Source organism: Platalea leucorodia (genome assembly GCF_965183815.1).
Source record: "Platalea leucorodia genome assembly, chromosome: 1".
Taxonomy (NCBI): domain Eukaryota; kingdom Metazoa; phylum Chordata; class Aves; order Pelecaniformes; family Threskiornithidae; genus Platalea; species Platalea leucorodia.
Genome location: NC_138823.1, coordinates 131,827,471 through 131,853,809, shown reverse-complemented (window position 1 = coordinate 131,853,809; position 26,339 = coordinate 131,827,471). Strand labels below are relative to the sequence as shown.

The 26,339-nt window shown below is 44.5% G+C and overlaps 1 protein-coding gene across 1 annotated transcript in view; it reads left to right on the top strand.

The window, feature by feature from the left end:
• The first annotated feature begins 9,143 nt into the window (after positions 1-9,143).
• Positions 9,144-26,339, top strand: part of NFE2L3 (NFE2 like bZIP transcription factor 3) — a 24,758-nt gene continuing 7,562 nt past the window's right edge. Inside the window, 4 exon segments of the mRNA XM_082304449.1 lie at positions 9,144-9,208; positions 22,282-22,383; positions 23,191-23,274; positions 25,600-26,337. Of these exon segments, the coding sequence (XP_082160575.1) occupies positions 9,200-9,208; positions 22,282-22,383; positions 23,191-23,274; positions 25,600-26,337 (933 nt within the window). The 5' untranslated portion in view covers positions 9,144-9,199.

Below are 26,339 nucleotides of genomic sequence, written 5' to 3'. Positions count from 1 at the left end.
TTTTGTACATTTAAAGAATAAAGAATAAGGGAACCAAAAGGTTAATACACAAGCAGATAGTGTGGGAGAAATGTCTTCTTTGGACAGGTAGCTGGTTGCTAACTGTTGTGAAAACAGCTGATGGAGTCCAGGACAGCAAGTACAGCTCCAGCCGGGACTATCCTGAAGGCGATAGGCCAGGTGTTGGGCTGCATTAAAGCCACACTAAACAGATTAGAAAATAGGAGGAAAAGTTGATGCCAGACTCTCTGGTTTCCCTTCACAGGACTTCAGCTACCAGTCTGGTCTCCAATGTAGAGTAGCTGTTTTACTCATGAAGCATCTGAAGGTGATGCTGATGGGTGGAAGTGTGCAGGGCAGTGAGAAGTCCCACTTGTGCCTCAACAGAAGAGAGCCATTGTAACACATATATTCCATATGATTCCCTCCAATTTGCCATCTGCTTTGCATAGTTAGAGCAGCACAAAGCTGAAGAAGTAGAGGGTACCTTTGGGCCTGCACTGGGGCACAGTGCAGACATGATACTGTGGAATTACTGATCGTTTTCATCCCACCTAGGAAGCCTTTATATATTTCAGGCTGCAGAAATTTAAAGCTGCAGACAGGCAGTGACTACAACTTCCTTGTTCCTGAGTCAGACATCTCATCTTGAGTAAGGCAGCAATGTTTTTACTGGTTAATTTTGTGATGCTTTCCCATTAAAGTTCAGGGGCAGAGAGCCAATGCATCCATGCCAAAATGCAGGGAGTACCTGAGCTCTTGTCGTGCAGAAATCCAGGTGCCGCAGCAGGGATAAGAGAATCAAAAGTGTCATTAACCTAGCTGGAGGGTGTCCTGCCAGGAAAATAATACTTTTCATTATGAAGATGGCACTGTAATACCCTGAATCTTAGGGAATATAATTTTTTAGCTACAGCAATTGAATAGTCTGGGTTTGATTTCTGGCCTTTGGTGCTTAACCTAGCTGTAATTACCCAGGGCTGTGATTTAAGGAGACAGTATCTCATTCCTTTCTCCTCATCTAGCAGTAGCTTAAAAACAAATGTATTATTTACAATGGAGTCAAGAACACCCTGGTATCATCTCAATGACCCAAGGAGCAGATGTGGCAGAGAAGAAAGAACCATTATTAAATGAACTCTTTCATCAGGCAGGTCAGCATCTGACACCGTGGGAGGGAGAGAAGCAAGGTCAGGAGCAAGGTCCTTATCTTGGCCATGAGACCCTACTCCAGAAAAAGACTGACAGATCTCATTCAGTCCCGAAAAAAGTGATGTGAGGGATATGAGTTGCCAGTAATTCATGCCTCCTGCTCTGCCAGGTCCTTTGGGCCATGAACATTGGCGATGCTGCCTTGTAGGCTGCAGAGCCGGCAGCACCTCGGTGGGTTACCCAGCAGGTGTTTCTACTCCCTGCACCGACCCACAGACCCATGAGGGACGGGTTCTTTTTTCATTGCCTCCTGTGAAGAGCCATGCTATTCAGACATTTAAAAACATCCCCTACCAGGTGACCAAAAAAAAAAGCTCTGGGTTTGAAACGGTGTCAAGTTTTCACTAACATTTCTTTGCTTTTAAGTCTTTAAAGAAGGAATATAATTTGGAGAAGTGCTTAAGAAAGTGGTGGTTCTAATTTAATTACGGGATTCAAAATCAATTTTATACTCAGGAATAACTTTTATTCTATTAATTCTGCGGGTTCAGTACACACTGAGACAGAAGAGAGTGATTCAGCCAACATAGCATTGGCACATAAATGCAGGGAGAAGCCTCTGTCACTAGCAGACCCTGTATGCTTTGTTGACTCTTCAAATATTATTGTTACTGCTATTGTTATTATCTGTGTTGGCATTTTAGCAACAACAACCATATTAAGGGTTTTAAAAGAAATATAAGGTGCAGGATCCCAGCAGATATAAGGGGCTTTAGATTTTTATTTAGGCATGCATAGCTGGTGCCTTCCAACATGCTCATCACTTGGAGGCGTTGGTGCAGATGTTTTACAAAAGGTTTTCAATCTGGCAATGGTGAATTGCTTTGTGTAAGTCATCCCAACCATAAAGGATGCCATGGGAGAAGACAAGCAGATGCTTGAAAGAGACCGATACTGATGCTGAAAACATCAACAAAACAGAAAAAGAGATACTACCCAAAAGGTGTCCAGGTAAACATAACATTAGCAATGCCTCTGTTTGCAAACAGCTTCCAAGAGGAAAGGCAGTATGATACATGTACAGCTTCAACATACATTTGGTCTAATCATGGTGAAGATCCAGTCATTGCAAAGGTGGCAGCTGTTGTACTAATCTAGATCAATACCACATTTTCTACCTTTTCCAGCCTTTTTCTGGAAGCATCCCAAAGCCAAACAGGTTGGGTACAGTGCATTGTTGGCACACAGCAACCTAGTATGAGAGATCCGTAAGTGATATAGATTTAAGATATCAAAAAGGAAAAAGAGGAAGAAAGAGATTTAGGAACACTTAAAATGTTTTAAAGATACAGTTACAAAAAATTGTAAGCACCAATAGGCACTGAATTAAGTTTCAAAAATTGCTCAGGCAGCTAGCAATAATATAAATGCAGCTTGAGTAAGAAACCTCAGAGCTGAAATCTTTTTTTCCAGGCATAGCAAAATATTTTCTGACAGGTGTTGATTCCTAAATGCCTAAGAATCAATCTTTTGACCTGGCACAGGCCTCTGCCTAAGAGAAACTCCCATGTTCCAGTTGAAACTTCCAGGCTAAGCTAAACTCCTAAAATTGTTAAATCATTTAAGCCTGAAGTAAGTTTCAGAGCTATGTAACTCTTCTTGTTCCAGCAAATCCACTTGAGTCAAAACATATTTGTCATTTAGCTGTGAACTCCATTGCTGGCTGGATACTATCCTTCTAAATGCTGCAGCTGCAAAATACAATGGAATCTCTCCTTTCGCCTTGCACGATCTTGCCTTTCTATCCTGGGTTTCTACAGTCTCAGTGACAAATTGTTCCTGGCATACCACTGCATCAATAAGTAAAAAGAAATCAAATATAAAAAAAGATTTGTTTCTTCCAAGAGCTTTAGATGTACGGCAAACAGATCTCGAAAGCACCGAGTGCTCTGTCTTTCCTATTTTCCTCTACTTTGGTCGTTAGTAGCCAACAGCAGCACAGCACTTCAGACTATCAAGATTATCAAGACATTGACTGCCTCCAAAAAGTCAGGACCTCTTATCCCATCACATATCCTTGGGTCCCACAGATGCCACTACCATGGAAGTGACAGCTTCAACTGAAAAAGAAATGGAAAGGTAGTCCTTTCTGCTGATAAGTGCTAGCCATGTGTAGTAAGCAATGGCTTTTGTCCTCTTCCCTTCCCAATTCCCAAACAAAGCCAACTCATTCCTGCTACCTGTATCAAATGATTTTATTTTCTGCATTTCAGTATATTTTGTTCTGCTTGAGACTGTTTAGGTGGTTTTCTCTTGGATTTTTTTTTTTTTTTTAATCTTCTTTTCCTTGGCTTTCAGCTGGTGTCCCTGCTGGGTTTTTTGTTTTAGCCTTTTGGCTTTGGGTGTTGAGTTCTTTTTTTTATGTGGAAGGATCAATGGCTTCTCATTTATCACCCTCTCCAGGAAGAAGGCAAGTGTTCCTCAGGTCATAACTGTGATTTCCACTAGCCCTGTGCTCCGACTGTGTTTCTGTATGTTGGCACATGCTGTTGTGACTGTGCTGGTAGGAGGAATTCCTGCTGAGCCGCAGCCTCAGCTGGTCCCCAGCTACCGTCTGAAGAAGTAAGAAAGCATTAAGGCACAGATTCAAAATAAGCACGTAGGTGCCTAACACCCATCTGTACAGGGCCGCTACCAACTGTCCTTGCACTGAGATCCATCGATGTAATGAAAAGATGCCCACAGAAGAACAAAGGGTGGATTTTCCCGAACTCAGACTACTGAGCCAGGGCAAATGGCCTCCCTCGTGGAGGCAGCTGGATCCTATCCAGGCACACCTCAAAGAAGGCAATGCCAGACTTGGGAGGTCTGCCATTTTTTTAACTGTATAGCAAGGAGGGAAAATTATACCTTCCTGGTTTTAAAAGGAATTGCCATTTATTTTCTTTTCTCCAGATGGTAGAGAGAAATACACTAAGTAGGTGGGCAAGGGTATTGGTCAAAAGAGAAAACCTGGGCCCATCACTTTTCTGTGGGAGCCTGCTGTGCATACGCAGAGCACCAACAAGATGGGGGCAGTTCGGCTAAGAGTTTGGAGAAGGAGAGACAGGAGCTTGTTTAAGTTGTCAGAACGAATCCAGGGGGTGAGTTGCAGAAAGCGAGTTGCAGCTTCACATCACTTCTTGTTGCACGCTTAGCTAGCTGAATCTGTGAATGGGTGGCTCGATGTCCACGGGACAAAGCTTCTTACTTTTTCAATATCTTGAACATAAGGTGTTTCTGTGTTGAGACACAATCGACTTCCCATCCCCAAGTATATATATCTCTCTCTGAATATATATCCCTTGCGAGGGGATGTACTGGGAGACGAGGCATGAAAGCACGTATGCATTACAGACCTGTTTAGGAGGATTTCATGAGCTACTCTTTCATGATCTGTGCCCAGGTCTATAAACTGTGGCTTCAGCAGCACTAATGCAGCTATTTCAGAGCCCTGCCACAGGATTTGTAGCAAGAGCTCAATAAGATACATGATCCATCCAGGTATTTATAAGGTGATTTCACTGGTGTAGTAACTGTGTATCTGACATAAAGGAGAGCTGGTTCGAGCCATGTGATAAAAGTGTGACGTGTAGAAAATTGGGTCCCAGATGTACACTCAGCTTGTGCCATTTGATTCAGAATATGCTAGATCTGGCCACTGCAGATTCATTCTCTTTTTCTCCTTTTGCCCACACAAACACCTTTAATGAATTATTTTTTTTCAAAGCTCAGAGCAAAAATTTGACCAAAATTAACAAAGGATTTTTTTTTTCTATTTATTTGTTTTATAGCTAACACTGCTAGGACTGATAAATGAAGCTCCTTATGCATAGAAGGATTCGCAAGAGAGTGGCTAAAACCAGCACCAGTTGTAGGATCTCTTACGCCGCAGGAAGGATGAAAGTAAAATTAGAATGCGGGCACCCATTAGGAAAGTAATAAAAATGTTGCTACTTGGTCACAGCCAGGGTGACAAACTAATGGGACGGTGAGAAACCAGTCAGATAATAAAGTAGGAAAATGATTACAGTCTAAAACTAAGCGACACATTCTTGACATTTGTATGTTTGTGACTGACACTACCTGCCTGCTCCGAATAAGGGTCCAAACTTAAATGCTTGCATCATTGTGGACAGCTGCTGCGAGCATTTGTACTCCATCGCTTAGCCTCCACCGTAAACGCCCTGATGCTAAAGAGCCTGTCCCTCCTTTTCAATGCTGGCATGAAGCACAAAGGCATGCTGGGGAGCAATGCACCCACCTAACACGGAGGAATCAATACCAAGTAATTGAGTAACATATTTATTAAAGCTGATGGTAATGCTTCTCTGAGAGAAGATAATCTATGAATTGCTTACTCTGATTAAAAGTATGTTTCACAAGAAGTAGGTTTATAAATTGAAATAATCAGAAATGATGCATGAAATGTCACATGGAAGAAACTGTGCTGATGTGTTATTAAACAAAATAAATTATTATCAGAATTTAGCAATAAGGAAAAAATGAACAGCTATTTCCTAGATTCACTGGATGTAAGACTAGCAGAGTACTTGAAACTATCAAGAGACTCCTCTGGAATAAATGACTACAGATGCATTTAGGAGCTGTAAACAGCTGAGATGCAATTTAAGCTCACCTGCAGCTCCATATACGGACACATATGTGGTCTTTGTTGTCTTTGTTCACCAGGAGTCTGGTGAAGACACTGTGGCACTTACCCAGGCTGCATGCCCAGCTTTCCCTTCTGCGGAGACGAGTCTGAGGGACCATATGCCATAGGGACCAACTCTCCTTTCCATTTGAGTAGCTGAGGAGAAACTCTGCGAAGTTATTCTATTGCAAATTGGGGTAAGAAAGGAGAAGGCCTTCATTTTTACATGATAACATTTTTCACAGACTCAGATCAAGCTTTTAGTCAGACCTAGGGAGGCTGGTTGTCTCTTTTCCCTGATCAATGAGCTGCCAGGGCAGAGCGAACTGATATAAACTACCATGTTTGCTGTTGTGCTGAACCTGATTAAGAGGTTTGGGGAGATCTCTTGTTTCAGGATTCACGCTAAAAGAAGTGTTCATGCTACAACATCATCTATGCCGTGGTCTTTGCATTGATTTATTAGTAAACATGCACAGAAATAATACTGACTTTGCAGATCGGGATGAGGGGCTGCCTGCCTTTGTAGGCAGTGTCTGACACACAGAGCAGCCGCAGCATTGACTGAGAGGACACACGAGCTCTCTGGCACTGACGCCTTCTCTGTGGGACGCTTCTAACTGAGCTCACCCTTATTCATCACTCTTTGAGTGCACGATTTTAAAGTCCTGAATACTGGGAGCCAGAGACCTGAACAGCATCCCTAAATCTAACACCATAACATCTCTTGTGAGCGAAGGTTATGTCCAGTTTAAGGTGGCTGGGCCAGCCTGACAGAGGTTTCAGTCCCTCTCTAGTGGCCTGTGTGCACTGCTGAGGGTCTTAAGGACCACGACTCAAAAGTCAGTTCAGATGGAAAGCTAACAGCCAAAAGCAACTGCAACAGTGCAGAGCTTCTGTACCCTCTTAACCATTTAAAATCCACCGTCTTGTTAAAGGAAAAGACTAAGCGATTAAGTGGGCCTGTTTAATGTACATTGTTGTAGTGGCCTACAGTGGCCACAAAGAGGCTCTTGTCTCCCTGGAGGAATGAGATGTGCCAAGCTGCAGGCCAAGCGCTGGGTCAGGCAGGAGGGTGCCCTGTGCTGTAACCCAATGCTGTGCTTCCCGTAGTACTGGGGATGCACTGGGCATCGTCACTGAAAAGGTCAATGTCCTGGTTTCAGCTGGGATAGAGTAAATTTTCTTCTTAGTAGCTGGTATAGTGCTGTGTTTTGGATTTAGGATGAGAATAATATTGATAAGACACGGATGTTTTCATTCTTGCTGAGTAGAATTTACACTAGCCAAGGACTTTTCAGCTTCCCATGCTCTGCCAGGTGCACAAGAAGCTGGGAGGGGGCACAGCCAGGACAGATGACCCCAGGTGACCAAAGGGATATCCCACACCATATGACGTCATGCTCAGCATATAAAGCTGGGGGAAGAAGAAGGAAAGGGGGGGGACGTTCGGAGTGATGGCGTTTGTCTTCCCAAGTAACCGTTACACGTGATGGAGCCCTGCTTTCCTGGGGATGGCTGCACACCTGCCTGCCGATGGGAAGTAGTGAAGGAATTCCTTGCTTTGCTTTGCTTTGCTTGTGCGCGTGGCTTTTGCTTTGTCTATTAAACTGTCTTTATCTCAACCCACGAGTTTTCTCTTTTACTCTTCCGATTCTCTCCCCCATCCCACCGGGGGGGAGTGAGCGAGCGGCTGTGTGGTGCTTAGTTGCCTGCTGGGGTTAAACCGCGACAGTCAAGGGACTAGAACACTGGTTTCTAGCCCTTGGATGTGTCCAGACGACCCGCAAGGTCTTCTCCCGCAGCACATCCACCAATGCCTTCAAAGCACACACTCCTTTTCTTCCCCATCTCTTGCAAGAAACTCTATAGGCTACATTCAATTGCCATGCATTTCCTAATCATTAGAAGAGTTGATTTACAAGCTTAAAAATTATTTGCAAAGTTTTTGACTCTGCTGAAAAAAACCCAAACAGTTAACACCAATGAATAATGTGGAATATAAGGACTTCTTGTGGTGGATGTCTGTCCTGATACCTGTGCCATGAATCATGATGTGAAGTCTCCTGCATTTAGCTTAGAACACAAACAGATTTGTTTGCAACAGCACAATAAACATTATCACCCTCAGTTATGCTTCCAGTTAAAAAGCCAGCGATCTCTGGCATGGAAGAAAAGCTGGCAATGGAAGACCCTAGCAGATTCCTGTTCATTTGGATTTTTGAAAGAAAACTGTTGTTTTATTGGAATTCGAGAAACAAGATGCAAGAAAACGCTAGGAGTATTGTAACACACCCGTTGCATCGTATCACGCTGGACACAATGAGAAAAGGGAAATGTCATCCGTGATAACAGAAAAGTGAGAAACTGCGCCCATAACACACAGAGTTATCACGCAAGAAGTGACGCTTTCAGGGTCTGCCCAAACAGCCTTACGCCTTGTAAATGCCAAAACAAGTCTGAAACACTCAGATTAGAAGTGATGAGAAGTGATAAAAGGCCTTTTCGGAGGACAGAGGGAACAAAACAGCTGGAAAAGATATCCCTAGCATGTGGGAGAGTAAGTTCGGGTAGCACTAAGTAGATGCGTTGTGGAAAATGCAGTTCCATGGGTGGGAAAGCAAAGGCGTTGGGTAGATATTTAGACACCAGGCTGATTGTCGTTAAAACGTGTACCTGTATTTTTATTTTCTTTTATTTGGGGATTTTAAAAAGCCGGGGGGGGGGGAGAATATTTACTACCAGAGGCAGGTGGAGAATCGCTTTGCGTTTGGTTTTTTCCTTTCCCCAGCTACCGTACTTTCTAGCTCGCCTCCTTTATTTCCAGCTCGCTCCGGCAACCGAAGGCTGCCGCTGCCCCCGGGCCGCAGGCGGGGAGCGCGGCCCCGCGGAGCGGCGCCTGCCCGGGGCGGCGGCGGGGTGCGGGGTGCCTCCCGCGTCCCGGGCCCGGGCCCGCTCCCGCCTCCCCGTCCCGCCTCCCCGTCCCGCTCCCGCTCCCGCATCCCGGTCCCGCGTCCCGCTCCCGCCTCCCCGTCCCGGTCCCGCTCCCGCGTCCCCGTCCCGCCCCCGCGCCGCCTCCCGCCCGGGGGAGGCCGTGCGCGGCGCGGAGCGGGGCCGGGGCTGGAGGGCCGGGCTTGCGCCTGGCTGCGGCGGCCGGCGCCCCTCTCCCCCCACGGACGCGCACCCCAGGAGGCGCGTCGGCTGCGGGGACAGCGGGGCTGCCGCCGGGCAGCCATGGCTCACCGACCCCCCCGAGGCGGCTGCCCGCCTCGGCCCTCGGCCCCGGGCAGAGCGGCGGCGCCCGGCGCTGCCCGCCCCGCCGCGGGAGGAGGACGGGGCGGCGGCGGCGGCCCCATGGCGGAGGTAAGGGCGGCGGCGGCGGGGCGGCCCCGGGGGCGGGAGAGGCGCGGGCCGTCCCGGCCGGGCACCGGCAGCGGCGCGGCGGGCTGCGGCTGGGCCCCGCCGCCTCGGCCGAGCGAGGGTGGCGGGGGCCGGGCGGGCGGTCAGGGAGCGTAGGTGGGGGGCGAGCTGTGGGGACGCGAAGGGGGACGCTTTTCTGAGCCAGACCCCCCCGAAAAAATGGAGGGGTGAGACCCCCAGGCGCCTGCGGGCGGTGGCAGGGTTGGCCTGCGCCTTCCCCCCCCCTCCCGCCGCGGCCCCCCGTCCCCCCGGGGGTCACGGGCAGCGCGGAGGGAAGGCAAAGCAGCGGCACGTTCGTGCGTGGCGCCTGACGCCCCGCAGCCTTCGCCGAGGGAGCCGCTGGCGGTGCTTCCCCGGGCACCCGGGCAGCGTCAGCCCCTGGGAGCTGCCCTGGCCGGGGCCCACGCGTGGCCCCAGCGCCACCCGCGAGGCAGGGTCGCCACCCGCGAGGCAGGGTCGCCACCCGCGAGGCAGGGTCGCAAGGCCTGGGCCGCCGCTTCTGCTTGGCGTGTCCTCCGGCATCGCCTCGCTGTTCTTCGTGCGGGCAGGCAGGCGGCCCGCGCGCTGTCGCGCGGCTGCGGAAACGCGGCTTCTCCGCGTGACGATGGGGAGCAGAGCTGCGCCCCTCACCTTGGGGCAGGGCGCGTCCATGTCGGCGTCCGGTAACTGCGCTTGTCAGGAGCATCTCTTGCGCCTTGGGAGTCGTGCTGTGCCAGGGCTGAACTCCAGCCTGGTTGTGTCCGCCTCTGTTACCAGTGTGGCATCTTGGACAATACGCTCGGGCAATAAATCCCCGGCAGCGATGGCTGGTTTCCCTCTTTCGGCCGCACAACGCGCGGTCCTTAACTGGACTTGGGTCTGCGTGCACCCGCTCAGCCCCTCGTCCTGCGGCAGAGCCGTGCGCATCTGGAGTTCGACGATAAGCCGAGCCGTTCAGCTGCAGGGACTGCTTTTCTGAGTTAAGTCGCTAGTGGGCATAGAGTTTCATTTTTCCTGAGTAGTTTATGATCTGAGACTCTTGTGATACACTGTGCGGATACGAAAGGTACAGTAATGCCAAGATGATGATTTTGTGACTCAGATGTTCAGTACATTTTGAAATATCAAGTTCAACTACTAACATTTTTCAAGTTGGTTTTGAAGCATTATGAATAGCTGGTTCTTATTATGAACGAACAGACCAGCATCAACTAACAATATTAAAAGTGTCTTGCGTGGTAGGTTTTCTTTTTCCTTCTTCCTTTTTCCTTTTTACCCCCCCACCGCCCCCCATCTCCTTATGTGTTAGCTTGGTTATTTTTGTAAAGTAGTTGCAAAACTAGTTTCAAGGCCCTAGCTGTAAGGGATCACTTGTTTCTGTGGAGAGATGATCCATCTCTTTGCTAAATGTAGGTCCGGGCCTCTCTCTTAAGGACATTTTATTTAAGTGAAGGACTGATTGGAGCAAGATAAAGCAGTATTAAGTTCTTGACTTAAAATGTAAATTGACTTCTAAGTGAAAAACCCCGTGTCTCTTCCACCAGACTTCTTTTGAAGCGCATGACAGGTCCAAAACATGAAACACAGAAGAAAATGTTGGTCTTTGTTTTAAAGGTGACCTCTGTAGGCTTGAGAAGTCCACTCGTGCTGTCAAAATGTTATTGTAACAGTACAATGGATTTCAAAGTAGTTCAGCTGATTTATAACCTTCATTTTGCCTTTTGTAAAAATAGACCTGAGCTATTTTTAGCGTTTCTCTTATCCACGCTAGATCAGGACGAGGAGTCTGTGTAAACAGATGAAAGTGATTGCTTTGTTCTGCTCGGTATTGCGGGATTGTCTGAGCTCCGAAAAGTCTGCAGCTGGCTTCATCCACCCCTGGATTAATTTTATTCATCGGGCTCCAGTCCTTGCTGAGAACATTGCTGGCAACACAACGCGAGCTGCTGATCCTCATCCTTAGGGAACCGGTATTTAAAACCACTCTGGAAGACAACTGCAGATGAAAAAGAAAATGAATTCAGTGGCTGTTGGAGCACGCTGAACGCTATGGGGTTGCCTGGCCTCCTCTTCTGTCCCGTGCTAAGACGAGGTGTAGTGCAGTGTTAGGACAGCCTGAGCACTTTGTCTTTGGCGATGAGTACAGCAAACGGGTGGGTTCCTGCACTGAGCTTGCTGCCCCACAGACTGGGATCAGCCCTAGCCTTTGTATTCACTATGTTCCCAGCGAACTATTTCTTTCCATCCCTTTCTCTAATCGAATGTAAGTTTGCTGATGAAATGTAAACTCCGGCATATTTTGTTGCCTTAGTAATAAAAATAACAAAATATATTTCTTCTGAAATACACCTTTTAATGGAGAAAATAACCATGCAATCTCAAGAGTCTCACTAACCGTTTCCTTAGATGGATGTGTGTAACAGGGCCAGGGATAAAGTGTTTGTACCACAGCAGAGACTACATCAAAAGAAGTTTTTTGTTCTGAATCCTATACATAATTCACTGTCCTGCGTTACCTACAGCAGGTCATAGCAGGTGGTTGGTAGAAGATGTGCTCATATGTCTTAGGATATTAGTTTAATGCCTCTGTGCTGTTCTAATCTGGGTCAACGACAGAATCAAAGCTTGTAGGTCTGGTTCTCATGGATGTTTAAGATTGAGACTAAGGTACCAGGGTTCCTGCATGGGAGCCATGAGTTACATGTTTAGAATGGGGGAAAGCAATAAACTTTTGCTTTGAATAGCCAGGAAAACATACATCAGTTCATGCAAGGAAATTGAATAATTTCTATAGTAATGAAAGGTCCTACCATTTGCAGAATACCCTGGGCCAAGATTTTAGGCTCCAGTGGGCATGTTTGCTAAGGACATAGATAGAAAGCGTAAGAGTGAACCTTGTCTTTTCTTTGGGGTGATTATTTCTCATGGTAGTTTTTTTTCCAGATACAACAGTGTTTGTGCACCACCTAGTCTTCCTCTTCGTAGTTTGCTGAAAAAACAGATTGCAATCTTGTTTTTTAAGAAAGAATTTGTAATGGGAGCACCACTTACTCCTTAAATGCTGACAGTATATGCAGCACCTATTTGAATGCTGACATCCACTGTTGAAAACATGGGTGCCTGACTTTTTTTGTCCTATTCACACAGGTTGGTCACTCTGAGTAGGCCATCTGTGAGTAGGTCACGTTGACTTACTCACACAGGTTAAGTCAGGCATGTCTGCTTATTTTTTCCCAATGTGCTTGTAAATTATTGTTGGATTGCTCAAGCAGTGCGTTTTAAGGAAAATGCTAAATTGGGACACTCTGTGGCTGTGTAAATTTTCAAGTTTTAAGCATAGAAAAAGCAACAAAAAATACAGAAAAAAAGACATGCAGCTGGCACTGGATATAGGTCTGATATTGGTGGGGAAAAGAGAGAAGCCATCCCACAGGCACTAACCTGGGATGCAGTCTGTGCCACCTGAAGGCTGCATTTTCCTTAGGCTTCTCACTGTAAACCTGCCCTGGTAACACTTAGAAAAGCTGTTATGTTGAACCACAAGTCCATATGCAAAATGAATGAGACCTGTTTTCCAAAGCATCTTAAAAACTGTGTGTGGGGAAACGTGAGGCCTTGGTGCTACAAGATGTGGCATCAGTCCGATGTATATGGTAATAGTGTTCACAGATCCATAGAAAGTGTCAAGAAGCTTGTAATACAACAGTGTCTTAGCTGAAGATCTTGCAAGAGTTAAGACCTGCCCTACTTGATCTGGTGGTTTTCTTTTCTCTTTCTCTCTGTGTATCGGTATTTCGATGTATGTATGTATGTGTGTGTGTGTAGATGTATGTGTGCATTTGAAGAAAGGGAGTATAAAAATGGGATGGGTTCTTTATCTTTCTTGGAATATACATGGGGAGTTATTTAGATTAGCAGGAATGGACTCCATAGCTCTTCCGTTTTTTATCTGTGGCCTGATTCCTACAGTAAAAATGTTCTCACTTTCCAAATCGTGTGAACCCCCAAGCACTGCTTGCTTGCTGCTGCCCATGCCAGCAGAAGAGGCAGTACCCGAAGGAGGGCAGCGGTTGCTGTGCTGGGCCATCGCACCCTATGTGGGACATGCTCCAGCTTGAGGTGGGACAGAGGAGGAAGGCTCTGCCCCCACCCAAACCAAGCAGGTTTGTTCTGTCTGGATGTATTACATTCTCTACGACAGATTTTGAAGCCCTTCCCAAGAGCTGAATTCCTGTGCTCGATTAAAGACCACCTGCTCTAATTAATAATTAACAGCATAACATTGCTGTTGTTTATGAGTTGCAAAAGTTAAGGAGGACGGTGCACAGTGGATAATTTGTATTGTTTGTACTGTACTCTCTACCTTCGTGTTCAGAAAGGCCAGTTTGGGTCAGGTTATGTGAAACCTCATACAAGCACAGTTCTTTCAACACTGTTAGAGTTTCACAATATTAAAGCACTGGATGGGGTGAATCCATCCTGGAATTTGGGCACCATTTGAAGTATTTACACTGAATGAGAATAGTTTTGAGTTACGCATTTTTTTTCTTGGTAAGTGTCGGAAGTTTGGTAAAGCAAAGGTAAGTAGAAACCAGGTAGGCTTTTTTACGAAGGCTTTTCTCCAGTCGATTTGAGAGCAGTCCCACTGAATCTGTGTGCTTAACTTACAGAACATACTTCAAATTATTCTTTTTTTTTTTTTTTTCTTTTTAACTCATTGAGCACTAGGACATGGCAATATTGGTGTGGAGAGACATTTTGAAAAAGCCAGGTCAAACAAGAAGGGTGTAGAGGGAGTCAGTGGTGTAGGGCCGACCTGCACCAGCATTTTCCTGCTCCCTGGAGAGCGGGAAAGGTATTCCAGGTGTAGGGTGTGCATGAGAGGTGTATGTGAGAGGAGGTGAGGGGAATATCAGACAGAAAGAAGAAGGAATTAGTTGTAAATGTGGAAAATAGAAGAGGAATCGCATACGGTGGCAGAGGGAAGGTGAAGATGCTCAAATCCCGGAGTAGCTAAAATATCAGACGGTGGATTTTAACAGCGCTCCCCGTTCAGAGCTGTGAGTTGGCAGGCGTTTGGTGTTGCAAGGAGGCCGAGAGCTTGAGAAAGGTGGGAGCTGGATACCTGAGAACGTGTGTTCGCCTGGGAGGGCTCCAAAGGAAGACATCGGGAACTGAGTTGTGGACCAAGTTTTATCAGAAAGGGTGGGCCCTGGACACATTTATGTTTATTCAGTAGTGACTATGTCATACCAGTGGGGATATACTAGCAATCTGGCCTGGGTAAAGAGAGAGAAAAAGAGAAGGAAAGAAGAGAGTCTCTTGGAGAACCACAATGTTGTGTACTTCACTGACTGCAATAGAAAGCATCTGGGGACAGCAGAGGCATAGAAAGAGCTCTTTCTTTTTTAATGTGCTCACTCTGAAAGAGTGACTGAATAAATTTAATAACCTTCATGAGATTTACTGTCAGAGATGTTGCATCCTGTAGGACAAAATTAGTTTCTGGTGCAAAACACCAGCACAGGACCAAATGGCTAGAGTGTAAAACTGGTTTATGTTTCAGTAGCAGTTTAAAAGGTTCATTTTGAAGGGTATATCGAGCTGTCCTTGGCGTGGAAACCGGTGTCTTAATTGAAGTTAGCGATGATACAATTTATGCCTGCATCTTCCACTTACACCCGTCTCTGCCTCAATTTGGGAGTAGGTTGGTGTTAATTCTGTGCGTGTGCCAAACGCGTAGAGTGCACCGAGTATGTGTGCTTCGTAATAGCTGACATAGCTGAGCCATGATATGTAAATCCCTCACGCTTTTGTTTCTGAAATGCGTGTGTGGTTAGAGAGGCGCTAACAACTCGTTGCAACAAGCAGGAGTGCCTTTAGCAGAGCGTGTCTGGTTGCAGCCCAGACAGTATTATTAGGGTTTGGAGTCTTATGTGTCACAGACATCTGACAGGTGCCACGTTTGGAGTCACAGGTATGCACCATTGGATTTACTCAATTGCATTGCTTAGTTAGCGTGGTTTAGTGTGATTTTTAAGCCTAGCCTATGTAACATATGAGTTACTTTTGACATTTGGTGCTTCCAACCACCGTTCTACCCTCCATGCTTTCTAAACCCTGGCTGCATTTCAAATAATAAAGTACTCTTCTGCTCCTGTGTTTTCAGGATAGTTTAGGGCTCATTATGAATATAGAGAAACAGGAAGAAACATATTGCTTTTTCACTGAAATTAAGTAGATATCAATTGGTGAGATTAATTATCATTGCACATTTAAAGCACATAGGCAAAGAGCAACATCGGTAACCTTAGAGCTATATGAAAACAGTTACGCATCATTATATTTAATTATTAATCGTATTTAATCCTACAAAGTCGTAAAGTGAAACTACTGGTTGTGTTACTAGAAGCTGTATGTCTTTTGCCTAACTTGTACTGGTGTGGTACAATTTTCTGGAAATGTTAATTATTCAAAACGTGGCAAAGATCACCAGGCCCGTGCCACGTCTTGCCAGCTAGTAGGAAGCAGAGGGCCAGTTCTACAGAGAAGTGCAGTTAATAAAGGAGAAGGGACACAAGCTGACAGAAAAGCATCTCAAAGGTTAATGACAGTAACGGAGCAATTTAAAACTTGACAACTAAAATAAAGAAAATGTAATGTAGAGGAATTAGAAGACAGCATGTGGACAGGATACATGAGTAATCAGCACAAAAGATTATGTCCTTTTGCAAATAGTGGTGGTCGTATACCTTTGCTCCGGTGCTGGGATGTTTGTAGAGATAACTCAGAGCCTGACTGCAGTGAAACAGGGCTTTGCAGGGGCAGGTCCCCCTCTGCCTCTCGGTGCTGCCTGTACACCTGGGCAAACCACCCGGTGCCGCCTGTATACCTGGGCAAACCACCCGGTCTGCTCTGTTCTGCTGTGGCTCCAGAGGTACTTCAGCTATTTCTGTGCACTTGTAGCCCTGAGCTGTGTAGTTTTAGCCCTGTTCACCAATTGCACACTGATCAATAGCTGAAAATGGCTCGCTTATGCTTTCTTGCTGCTCCTAGAGAGGGGTCTTGTTCACCCATCCAATGCATTGCGGTAGACCTGTTGTTATTTTGATATATTTACAGGTTCTGCTCCCTACACGTTGTTTTATGGACAACAAATAATATATGGGTGTGGGAAGCAAGGGGAGGAGATACGTGGAGGGAGAGTTTGATGTACAGTGCACCCGATTTACACTAAGATCAATACCCCAGTGTACTCAATTGGAAACTGAAGGCTTTATTTTTAATGTAGTAAGAAAACCTGCCAGAGCAGGCAGCATTCTTCCAATTAAACGTAGGCCACGCCACCTGCAAAAACATACTTTCTCTCACCTCCGCATTGATTCTTGGACCACCTTAAGTAGCAGATTTGACATAAATGACTATTTTTCATATTCCAAAGACTGACAAACTGAAGCTGATAGTTGACCTGTGGTAAGTTGTACCTTAGGGCAAGGGCAGATGCACGGTTAAGAGCCCAGCCCTTCAGCATATAAAGCTGATGGATAATTTGGTAAATTGGTCTTAGTCTCAGATTGTGTTCTGTAGCCCAACTGAAACTAGTAAATGACAGAAGCAAGATTAGAATTTGAGATACTTGGATTTTTTTTTTTGGTGGGTTTTTTAGTGTAAATCTCCTGCCTTGTGGTTGCACAGCGTGGTGGTGCAGCCCTCTGGGCCACCCTGAGATATCAGGATAAGCCATGCATACTTTGGGAAAAACTCCCGTTGTGCTGTTTTCTTGGTTGCAAGCGCAGTAGCCTGGGGCTGGGGTGGCCAGGCACCCCCTGGCCACACATGGGCCATCTGCGGCCTGAATTGTATACCGGAATGACTCGGCACGAATTGTGGACAGAATGGAAAATACTGACCAAAGTCAATCATCTCGAGATCCTACAAATAGTGATCCAAAAGTGAGACCTTTTGAGCTCTCTGGGACCTCAGCGGGCTGTGTGACCCAGTATCTCCCCCAGAGCTGGGATGGCTCTCGGGTTAGATTTTGTGAGGATTGAAAGATTGTCCGACAATGACTTCACGAGGACTCAAAGGCCTGATTTCACAAGGTTCACCCATTGATGAATGCTGGCACATAAAAGTGAGTAATTCATGAAACTCACGAAAAGGGAAATTTTAATCACAGGTTAACCTCTGTGTGCGTGTGTGCGTGCAATACTTTATTGATATAAAACAGTGAGTTCACAAGGTTCAATGGAAAATGCGACAGTGGTTTAACAAGATTCAGTGGCAAAGTACACTTGATTATTTACTGCATAGAGGACAAGGTCAGACAAAACTGTCAGGGAGACCCTTCCGTTGAGTCATGAGGTTCAGAAAGGACCCCCTTACTTTCTAAAGTCCTTCTCAGAGAGGAGTCTAGGTGCAGCTGGATCCAGTCCTAGTCCTAGACTTGGTCAATGGTTTATGTCTAAAGGATTGTCTGTGCGCAATCAATCCTTTATATCACTTAGCTAAGATTTCAAAGTTTAGTATGCTATTAGTCACTTACCAAGAATCTGTTGCAGCAAGGAATCTCTCAACCGTGAGGAGTAACCTTCAGAGGTGTCCCTACTCAAGGGGAGATCCTGGCGTGCAGCCTGCTGCCGCGCAGGAGAGCTTAACTGGCCCTGGGCCACCTGCTACTTACAGAGTAAGATGATTGACTTATAGTCATATTTGCATACCAGCAAGATGTCTGGGTTACTGGTCCAGACAGCCCTTGGTTACTGTGGTGCCGTCCGTCCCTAAAGTCCAGCATAAGCTGGATGCGGCCATCAGGATCCCCACTGGTGGTTATGGCTTCCGTGGGGCGGGGAGCACGCCGCCGCAAGTGGTGGAAGTGGAAAGGCTGCTGCAATAAATAGGTTCAGTGGTAACAGCAAGTCTTCTACAATCAGCAAGAATCAGTCTGTTTCTCTGTACAGAGACCACCCACCTGTGGTCCCGATCTAGCCCTTGGGCTCATAGTGGTATTACTATAACTCAATCACTGTTTCTTGTGCTACCATTAATGCAAAATAAAGAACAGGACAGAAACACAAAGTGTGACAGTGCAGTACTAAGTAGTATTTACACCTTATCTCCTTTGTCATTAGATGTATATTCAGACTGCAAAATTAAGCTATCTTTAAAGAAATGCCTTACTCAAAAACATGATATGGCTGTTTCTGGGGGAGGCACCCCTCCTCTTCTTCCCATAGCAGTAGCTCAGCAATCAATCCGGAGTGATGCCCGGGCATGGAAAGAAGCATTCAGTTGTGGAGCAGTATTTTCCAGCTGTCCTTCATCATTGGGAAAGACTAACAAGCTGGAGGGAAGTGTAATGTCAGCGAGTAAATCTTTAACAGCATAATACGGGGGATTTTTGTTAAAAGCCAAAACTGAGAAATTAAGGGGAAAAGGTTCTGGTTGTGTTACATGATTTCCATATGTTTCGCTGAAATGATCCTGTACGTAGAAACTGGTGCTGTGAACGATCTTGCGTGGACTGTATCTATACCACCACTGTTGTGAAACGCTGGTCACAGGGCCATGCTCCTTCGGAAACTGCCCTGGCAGTGGTGAAAGCAAGTTTTTTAAAAGGATGGTTAACTTATTGCAGTGATAATGAGTGTGAGCAGGCATGAGTATATTTTAATATCATCTGCTGGAGGAAGAAACGGTGGTAGTAAGACTAATCTTCAAAGCCAGACGGTGCAGCATTATTAAGCTCATTCAGCGGAGGTGATATACATTCCCTTTGGTAAACTACAGTGAATGGTCATGATTGCAAATGTGAGACACTGCCTCCCTCCCGTCCCCACTGGCACCCCCGTTCACCTCAGCCGGAGCCTTGTGCGAAGGTCAGAGGGAGACTCTGGCCTCGGTGGTGTTCCCAAGCCAGAGGGTGGTTAGGACAAAATGGCAAGAGATCCCGTGGCACAGTTGGTGGCGCTCAGCCTGGAAGCTAAGGGTTCCAAGACATTGTCTATGTCTTAAGCAGAGAAAATAAGCAACAACATTATTATTTCTCAAAAGATAAATAAAAATCAATGCAGACTCCAGATAAATCCTAAAATTGATGGTCAGAAGTATTCCCCATCTCCTTAGTGGTCAACAGCTCTATATATTGATAGGAAAAGACCTAAAAATTCAGTTGTCTTTGACATCCTGGGGAAATTGAAGCCATGAAAGCCTTCACAAATTGCTATGAGCTTCAGGAGCATCTAGTTTCTCTTCAGGAAGGAGCCGTCCCATCAGGCACACCAGAAATTCAGTTGTCCTCACGATGGTGCTGGGAAGGACCATCTCCATCATAGGCTTCAGCAAACTGGCATCATCTGCACGCAGATTTCCACCATGAGCAAGTTGAACTGTGAGGGTTTCGAATGATCTGCAGGGCACACCATGGGCTCTTCACGAAGTTACCGCACGCTTTTCTTTTCCCAAGCAGTAGAATAGGTTTGTACCCCTGGTAATTTTAATAGGAACCATCGAGTTCTCACCCATATACTCTCTGTATTCAAAACCTGTGCTTACAGGTATTTTTCGAAGTGTCACATTATAGATATTACATTTCTAACTGTGTCCTGCATTTGCCTCTTTGTCAGCCAGTAGAGTAATGAATTTGCTTTGTTCTTCAGGAGCCGAATACTCTGCCTTAGCAGCAGCAGCTTCCCAGGCCGCTCAGCTCAAGAGGAGCTGCGTAAGGTCTTTAATAGCGATTGTCCTTGACTACTTATCTGCTTTTGATGATGATGAATTTCATTAATTAGGATGATCATATAGATCATATTCATTGGACAAGTTGGTTGGTTGTAAAATTAAAGACTGACCCTGATCTTGCAAACATGTAATTATAGGACTAACTCCATGCCTGTGAGTAGCTCCCTTGAATTCATTTAAGTGTTTGTAAGTTTGTAGTTACCAGGTACTCAGTGTCCCGTACACTAAATTCCCTCTCCTGCTGTTTTACTACATAGAGGAAAACTGTATTTTTGTGTGTGTGTGTGTTTAGAAAAGTAAATTTGTTTTCTCATATTTGGCAATAATAAGTCATCTGGTCATTTCCAACTGCAGCTGACAAAGAAGACATACTATATTGGAATATAATTTTTAATAGCTAGAAATTGCGTTGGGCATCATTGAAGGAAAGTACTTCTTATATCAGAGTGACAGATGAGTGCCCTGTATATCTATTTGGTGTTAGAAATGACTGTTTATAAAATGAAAGTTCCCTTCCAATCCTTGAAAAGAAAGTACAGAAAAATGGAAAGCCAACAAATAAAAAAAGTTTAAGATAAAATTAATTTTCATATTTTTTAAATAAATTTTAATAGCATTAATAAAGATTAAATTAGTATGACTTTATTTTCAAATTATATTTAATTTTACTCAGGTCCTATTTTTAAACCTTCTTACATTTAATTTTTAATGTGTTTTGTATGAAGCAATAATTTAAAAATCGTATACATTTTGATGACTATTACAACTGCAGTTTTTGTATAGTTTATACTTTCGTATAAAACCTGTAAAGTAAATTTCTTGTGATTTTTAGAACAGAATACCTAACTTGTTACGTTTGCTGCTATTGAGAGCTTGTCTTTGCTGCTGCTGCCATAGCATTTTGCTGGGGATATATGGAACTAATGCAGTGCGACTACTCGGTTTTCTGGCTGCCATTCCACCGAGTTTCACGTTTTGATAACTCAGACTTGCCCTATAAAAGCTGAAATATCAAAGCTTTTTTAAATACAAATATGCAAAGTCCTTAGCAGTGATTCCTTCTTACCCTAGTGTCCTGGTTTCAGCTGGGATAGAGTTATTTTTCTTCCTAGTAGCTGGTATAGTGCTGTGTTTTGGATTTAGCATGAGAATAATGTTGATAACACACTGATGTTGTAGGTGTTGCTAAGTAGTGCTTACACTGGTCAAAGACTTTCCAGTTTCCCTTGCTCTGCCAGGTGCACAAGAAGCTGGGAGGGAGCACAGCCAGGGCAGCTGACCCAGACTGGCCAAAGGGCTATGCCATGCCGTATGATGTCATGCCCAGTATATAAACTGGGGGAGTTGGCCAGGAGGGGGGGACCGCTGCTCAGGGATGGGATGGGCATCGGTCCGTGAGTGGTGAGCAATTGCATTGTGCATCACTTACTTTGTACGTTATTATTATTATTATTACTACTACTATTTTATTATATTTTATTTCAATTATTAAACTGTTCTTATCTCAACCCACGAGTTTTCTCCCTTTTACTCTTCCCATCTCTGTCCCATCTCACCGGAGGGGAATGAGTGAGCGGCTGGGTGGTGCTTAGTTGCTGGCTGGGGTTAAACCATGACACCTGGCGATACCCCAGCCCTATAATAAAAATTTAAAAAGTCTGCTGATATGACTATAGATAAAAGATAACTTGAAAAATGCTTCTGAGACCACTAAATCAGAACAATGTCATTGCTGGAGATTAAAAAAAAAACCCCATCATTTGAATAAATGAGGACTGGGTAATGACTACATGGAAGTGATGGGGAAACAGAGCTGCTATTACAATACACATTAATGTGATTGTTTTCCTGAAAGAATAAGTGAGGGATTTTCCTAACTGGCCATGTATAATTGCCTATTTTAAGATTCCATCACTGACTATATATCTGGCTTGGATATGCTGTTGTGAAATGACATCCAAAAGACACTGATAGCCCAAACTTTCCATGAAATTACATCCTCATGTGTCTGTTTTAGAAGAATTCGTTTCCAGTGTTTATGAATGTCCATTTTGCAGCTGGGTTCAGTGCCTGGGCACTGAAAGAGGAGGCAGCGTCTGCACTCCTGAGCTGACTTCAGTCTCATTCTGCCCCCAAAGCCTACACAGAGTCAGTTCATCCACATGAATGAACTGTTCAGTGTATATTTCATTGGAAATGCTATAGCTGTAAAAAAAAAAAAAAAAAGAAAAAAGTGCGTTTTAAAGATTAATTTTGACCGCTTGTTGCTTAATAGAACTCTTCCATTGTTTCTTCAGGATGTTGACCTGAAAGCATGTCGGGAAGCTTTGGATGACTGCTGTTCACACCAAGGAGATGATCAGCTGGAACTGCAAGAGGAGGAAGAAGACATAAATCAAGTAAATGATGAAAAAAGTGGAAGAAAGGCAAACTGTGAAGAGGAAATGAGGGAGGATATAGGTCTTATCACTGAGATAAAGAGTAGTGAAAGAAACAGAGTGAATGGTTTTGAAAGGAATATTTGATTTCCTCTTTTCATTTGGAGTGTCTTTTGCAAGGGCAGGAAAGGGACAGTGACTTCGGATGATACTTTGTGAGTGATGCCCTTGTACACCTTCTCGAAAATTGCCCAGTTTATGTAGTTGAAATGTTCTAAAGTTTACAGAAATCACTTGCAACTAACCGTTTTTCAATTTGGTTTTATTTTCTCCATCGTGAAGGTGGTGTGTTTGTGGGCAAGGATTTTTTTTGGCCTACAAACACTTGAGACATGGATGCTAAATTATACTGCTGTCACAATTTATGTAAAGGTTGATGCTCAGACGTAGAATTACATTTGGGAAACTGGGTTGTTCAGATCTTAACGTGTATTGTAGCTAGAAGGCAGAGAAATAATCTTAATTATGTTAAACTGAAATGGGTGCACTTTGGGGTTTGTTCTCTCTGAGAGCTACAATGAAGAGAGACCTTCTTGAGACAGAGTTGAGCAGGTTCTGCTGTTGCGGGGCAGAGAAGGATGCTCTTGCCATGGAGTTACTCTGCTTGTTCTAGCAACGTCACATCTCCCATCAGGATGAAGACTTGATGGCAGGGTCAGCAGTAGTGTTTCACAGAGCTGTGCTCTGTTTCCTCTCGGACTTTGATTTTTACCTCCTTTTATTTAAAATAATGGTGCTTTACAAAGTGTTTCTGTTTCTCTGTCACAGAGCAACCGCAACCGTGTCGATTCCCTTCTCTCCTTAGAGGGCTATATACAGCTTCTGTCATCGCAGATGGAAAACGTGCTAGAGGTAAATGAGAAAACACATGTATTGCTAATAGATTGGGATACAGTCAGTGATCATTGGATAATGACTTACTCTCTTTTGTCTAATTGAAAAAAAAACAAACAGTGAATATATCAGCAAATCAATGCAGTAAAACTTACCTGAAGACATTAAAGATGCTAGTATGCACCTTTTACAGCAGCTGTCATTGGATCTACCCAGAAAAATTTCCCTAGTAATTTGTCTGGAATTTGAAAACTGCAAAGTCCTGTCTTCTCTGTCACCTGATGTTCAAAGTTGGATGGAGCCACTGGACAACTTAATTAGTTCAACTAATAATTCCCTTTCGGAAACCTAATGCCAATTCATATTTCTACAGCAGCTCTTGGTGTGTTTCTCTAGAGCAACACTGAGCTATTAAACACTAGCAGCTATTAAGCATTTGCAGCCAAAGATTAGAGTTGCCATAAATACTGGGTCAAGTGCTTTCAAGGATACTACCCTCAAGAAGAATAGACCCATCTTCACTCCAAATCGGGTCAGTCAGCGTTAGTGGCAAAACCATTTTGTTTTCTTTTATCTTCTGGGCTTCTGATACTATTGTTTATTTTTTGGGTGCCCATCTTCACAAAAAAAACAGTTGTTACCTTAATTGGAGTCTCCCTCCTCTCCCACAGCTCATAGCTGCAATCATTAACCATGAAGCTACTGCCTACATTCCTTTTTTGCAGTACTCCAAGAGCATCTTACATATGCTTCCCATTGTAGGAACCTTACAGGATCATAAGTGTTTTCCATACACCTTCATGTTTTGGGAATCTCTAGGTTGGATCGTGCCTCCCAGCCCATAAATTAGCCTTCTCCTCTGTTCAGCTTTGGTAATGGATTCCACACTAACAAGGTTCAGAAGTTCATCAGTTTAGTTTTCTATGTTCGTTTCATAATTTGAAAGGAATTTGGCTGTAGCCTTCATGTAGCTATAACAATGCATGGTTGCATGTGTTATTTAAGACTATTAATGCACTGCCATCTTGTGACAATTTATCTGTTGAAAATGGATTGCTTGTTTTTTTCAGGTACCAAGTCTTTACAGTGTGGGGGATTTTTTAATAGTTAACTTGCTAAGAATATTTCCTTTCAAGGGTTTAATTGAAAATACCAGCTCGCTCTGTCAGACTACAGATGGTCTAGTACAAGGTGACTCCCTAGGAGAAATAAGGCAAGATTTTCTTCTGTTACCTGAGCTCCCAGTAAGCATAGTAGAGAATTTAAGACATTCTGGTCTTTATGGTACATCATTCCTTCCCTGCGGAAAGTGCTTTTTACATTGTTCAGTGAACGGCAGTCAGAAAATTCCTTTCTTGCACCACAGTAGGGATGCTCAGCTATGGAGGAATCATATCAGATGCATCCTACTTGATGTATTTACATTCTCAATTTGTTTTGTATCCATGTATTTTATGACTACTCGTCAGCAAGTGCCCTGACATAATCTTGCGCAGTGGCTTTGTACTTCTAGGACCCAGCAACTATAACCCAGGCCCACAAAAGATGGGCCTTAATGCTACTGCAGCACTCCTTTATCGTCTGGACTTCAGGGCTGAGGGATCATACAGCAGCTTTATTTTTGTAAAGAAAAAATGAGCAGTAATTTAAAGTCAAAAGACATCCACAGAAGGTGTGATTTGGGGATGTTTCCTCCAAACTGATTAGTAAAGGAGTTCATTTGAAATCTGAACACAATAGACCTCAGTTAAGAAGGAGCTAAGCCAAACGTGGCAGCTCGCAGCCCCAGAAGCTTTATAAACTGAGAAAGAAAAGCAGTGAGAAAGTGCCAGCGCGACCTTAACGTTCCTGTCCTCCTCCCCTCTTTTCTTACACCACTGTTGTCACTCGTTAAGTCCTGCCAGTGAGCTATTTATCTTCTTTGCAAGGTTAATTTTCTAACAGTTTAGCACCTTGAGCCAGCTCACCCTGGAATCAGATGATCATCAAAACCACTACCAGGGAAGGGGCAGGACCGCCCCTCCTAGAAGGACCTTTACTTAGACCAGATCAGGTGAACACGTAGGCCATAGTTTGATGTACACTTAGCAACAGTCCCATTTCCACCTCTTTTCTACTGCACCCTTCCCGCTTCCTCTTGCCATATGCCAGTGCAGGTTATGCTATGTACAAATGGGAAGCAGTATTCAGGATAGCTAGTTGTTGTTTAACATATAAAATTTTGACTTTAATAGATTCAAGTATTGGAATATTAAAAAATAAATTGATCAAGACTGTGTCGGTGAGGAATGTAGAGGCATTCATTTTATAAAAGATCCCACTTTTCCCCCCATCATCTTTTAGGCGAGTTTACTGGAAGATATACAAGTTGCTACTTCTAGTAGAGGCCAAGACCCATCATCCTCACACCACAATATAAGTTTGACCCAGACACTTTGCCACTGTTTCAGTCCTCATGATGCCACGCTACTAAGAACAGACTACCCCACTCAATCAAATTCAGAAACAAGACATTTACAAAGGCAAGAGTATTTTCCTCAGTCAAGCTCCGATACCACAAATCCAGAACCACTACTTCATGGGTCAAATTTGACAGGGCTGTTTTCAGCTACTGACATTAGAAACCTAATTGCCCATGATGATAATTTTGATGAAAGTAAACTCATGTCTTTGGCTTTGGAGGAAGGCTTTGATCCTATAGAAGTTTCTCAGCTCTTTGAAGAACCTGGCTCAGATTCAAGACTGTCTTTGAATTCAAGTCACAGCACCGCCTCTTACTCAGTCTGCAGTGAAGGTGCTGTTGGGTACAGCAGTGATGTTAAATCTGTTTCCTCGCATGGCTTAGGAGCTGTTGGTGGCCATAGCCAAGAACACAGTAAATATGGCCATGTGGAATATCCAGGTGATTCAGAGTGTTCTAGAGAAGCCACACTTCAGCAGTTTCTTCATAACCACACTTACAATCAACTGCCAAGTCAAGCAGCATCCACTCTGGAGCATCAGCAGCAGATGTGGATGGAGAAACCAAACCAAGTAAAGGATAGGTGCCATAATTCTACTGATACAAACCTTAGCAGCGATTA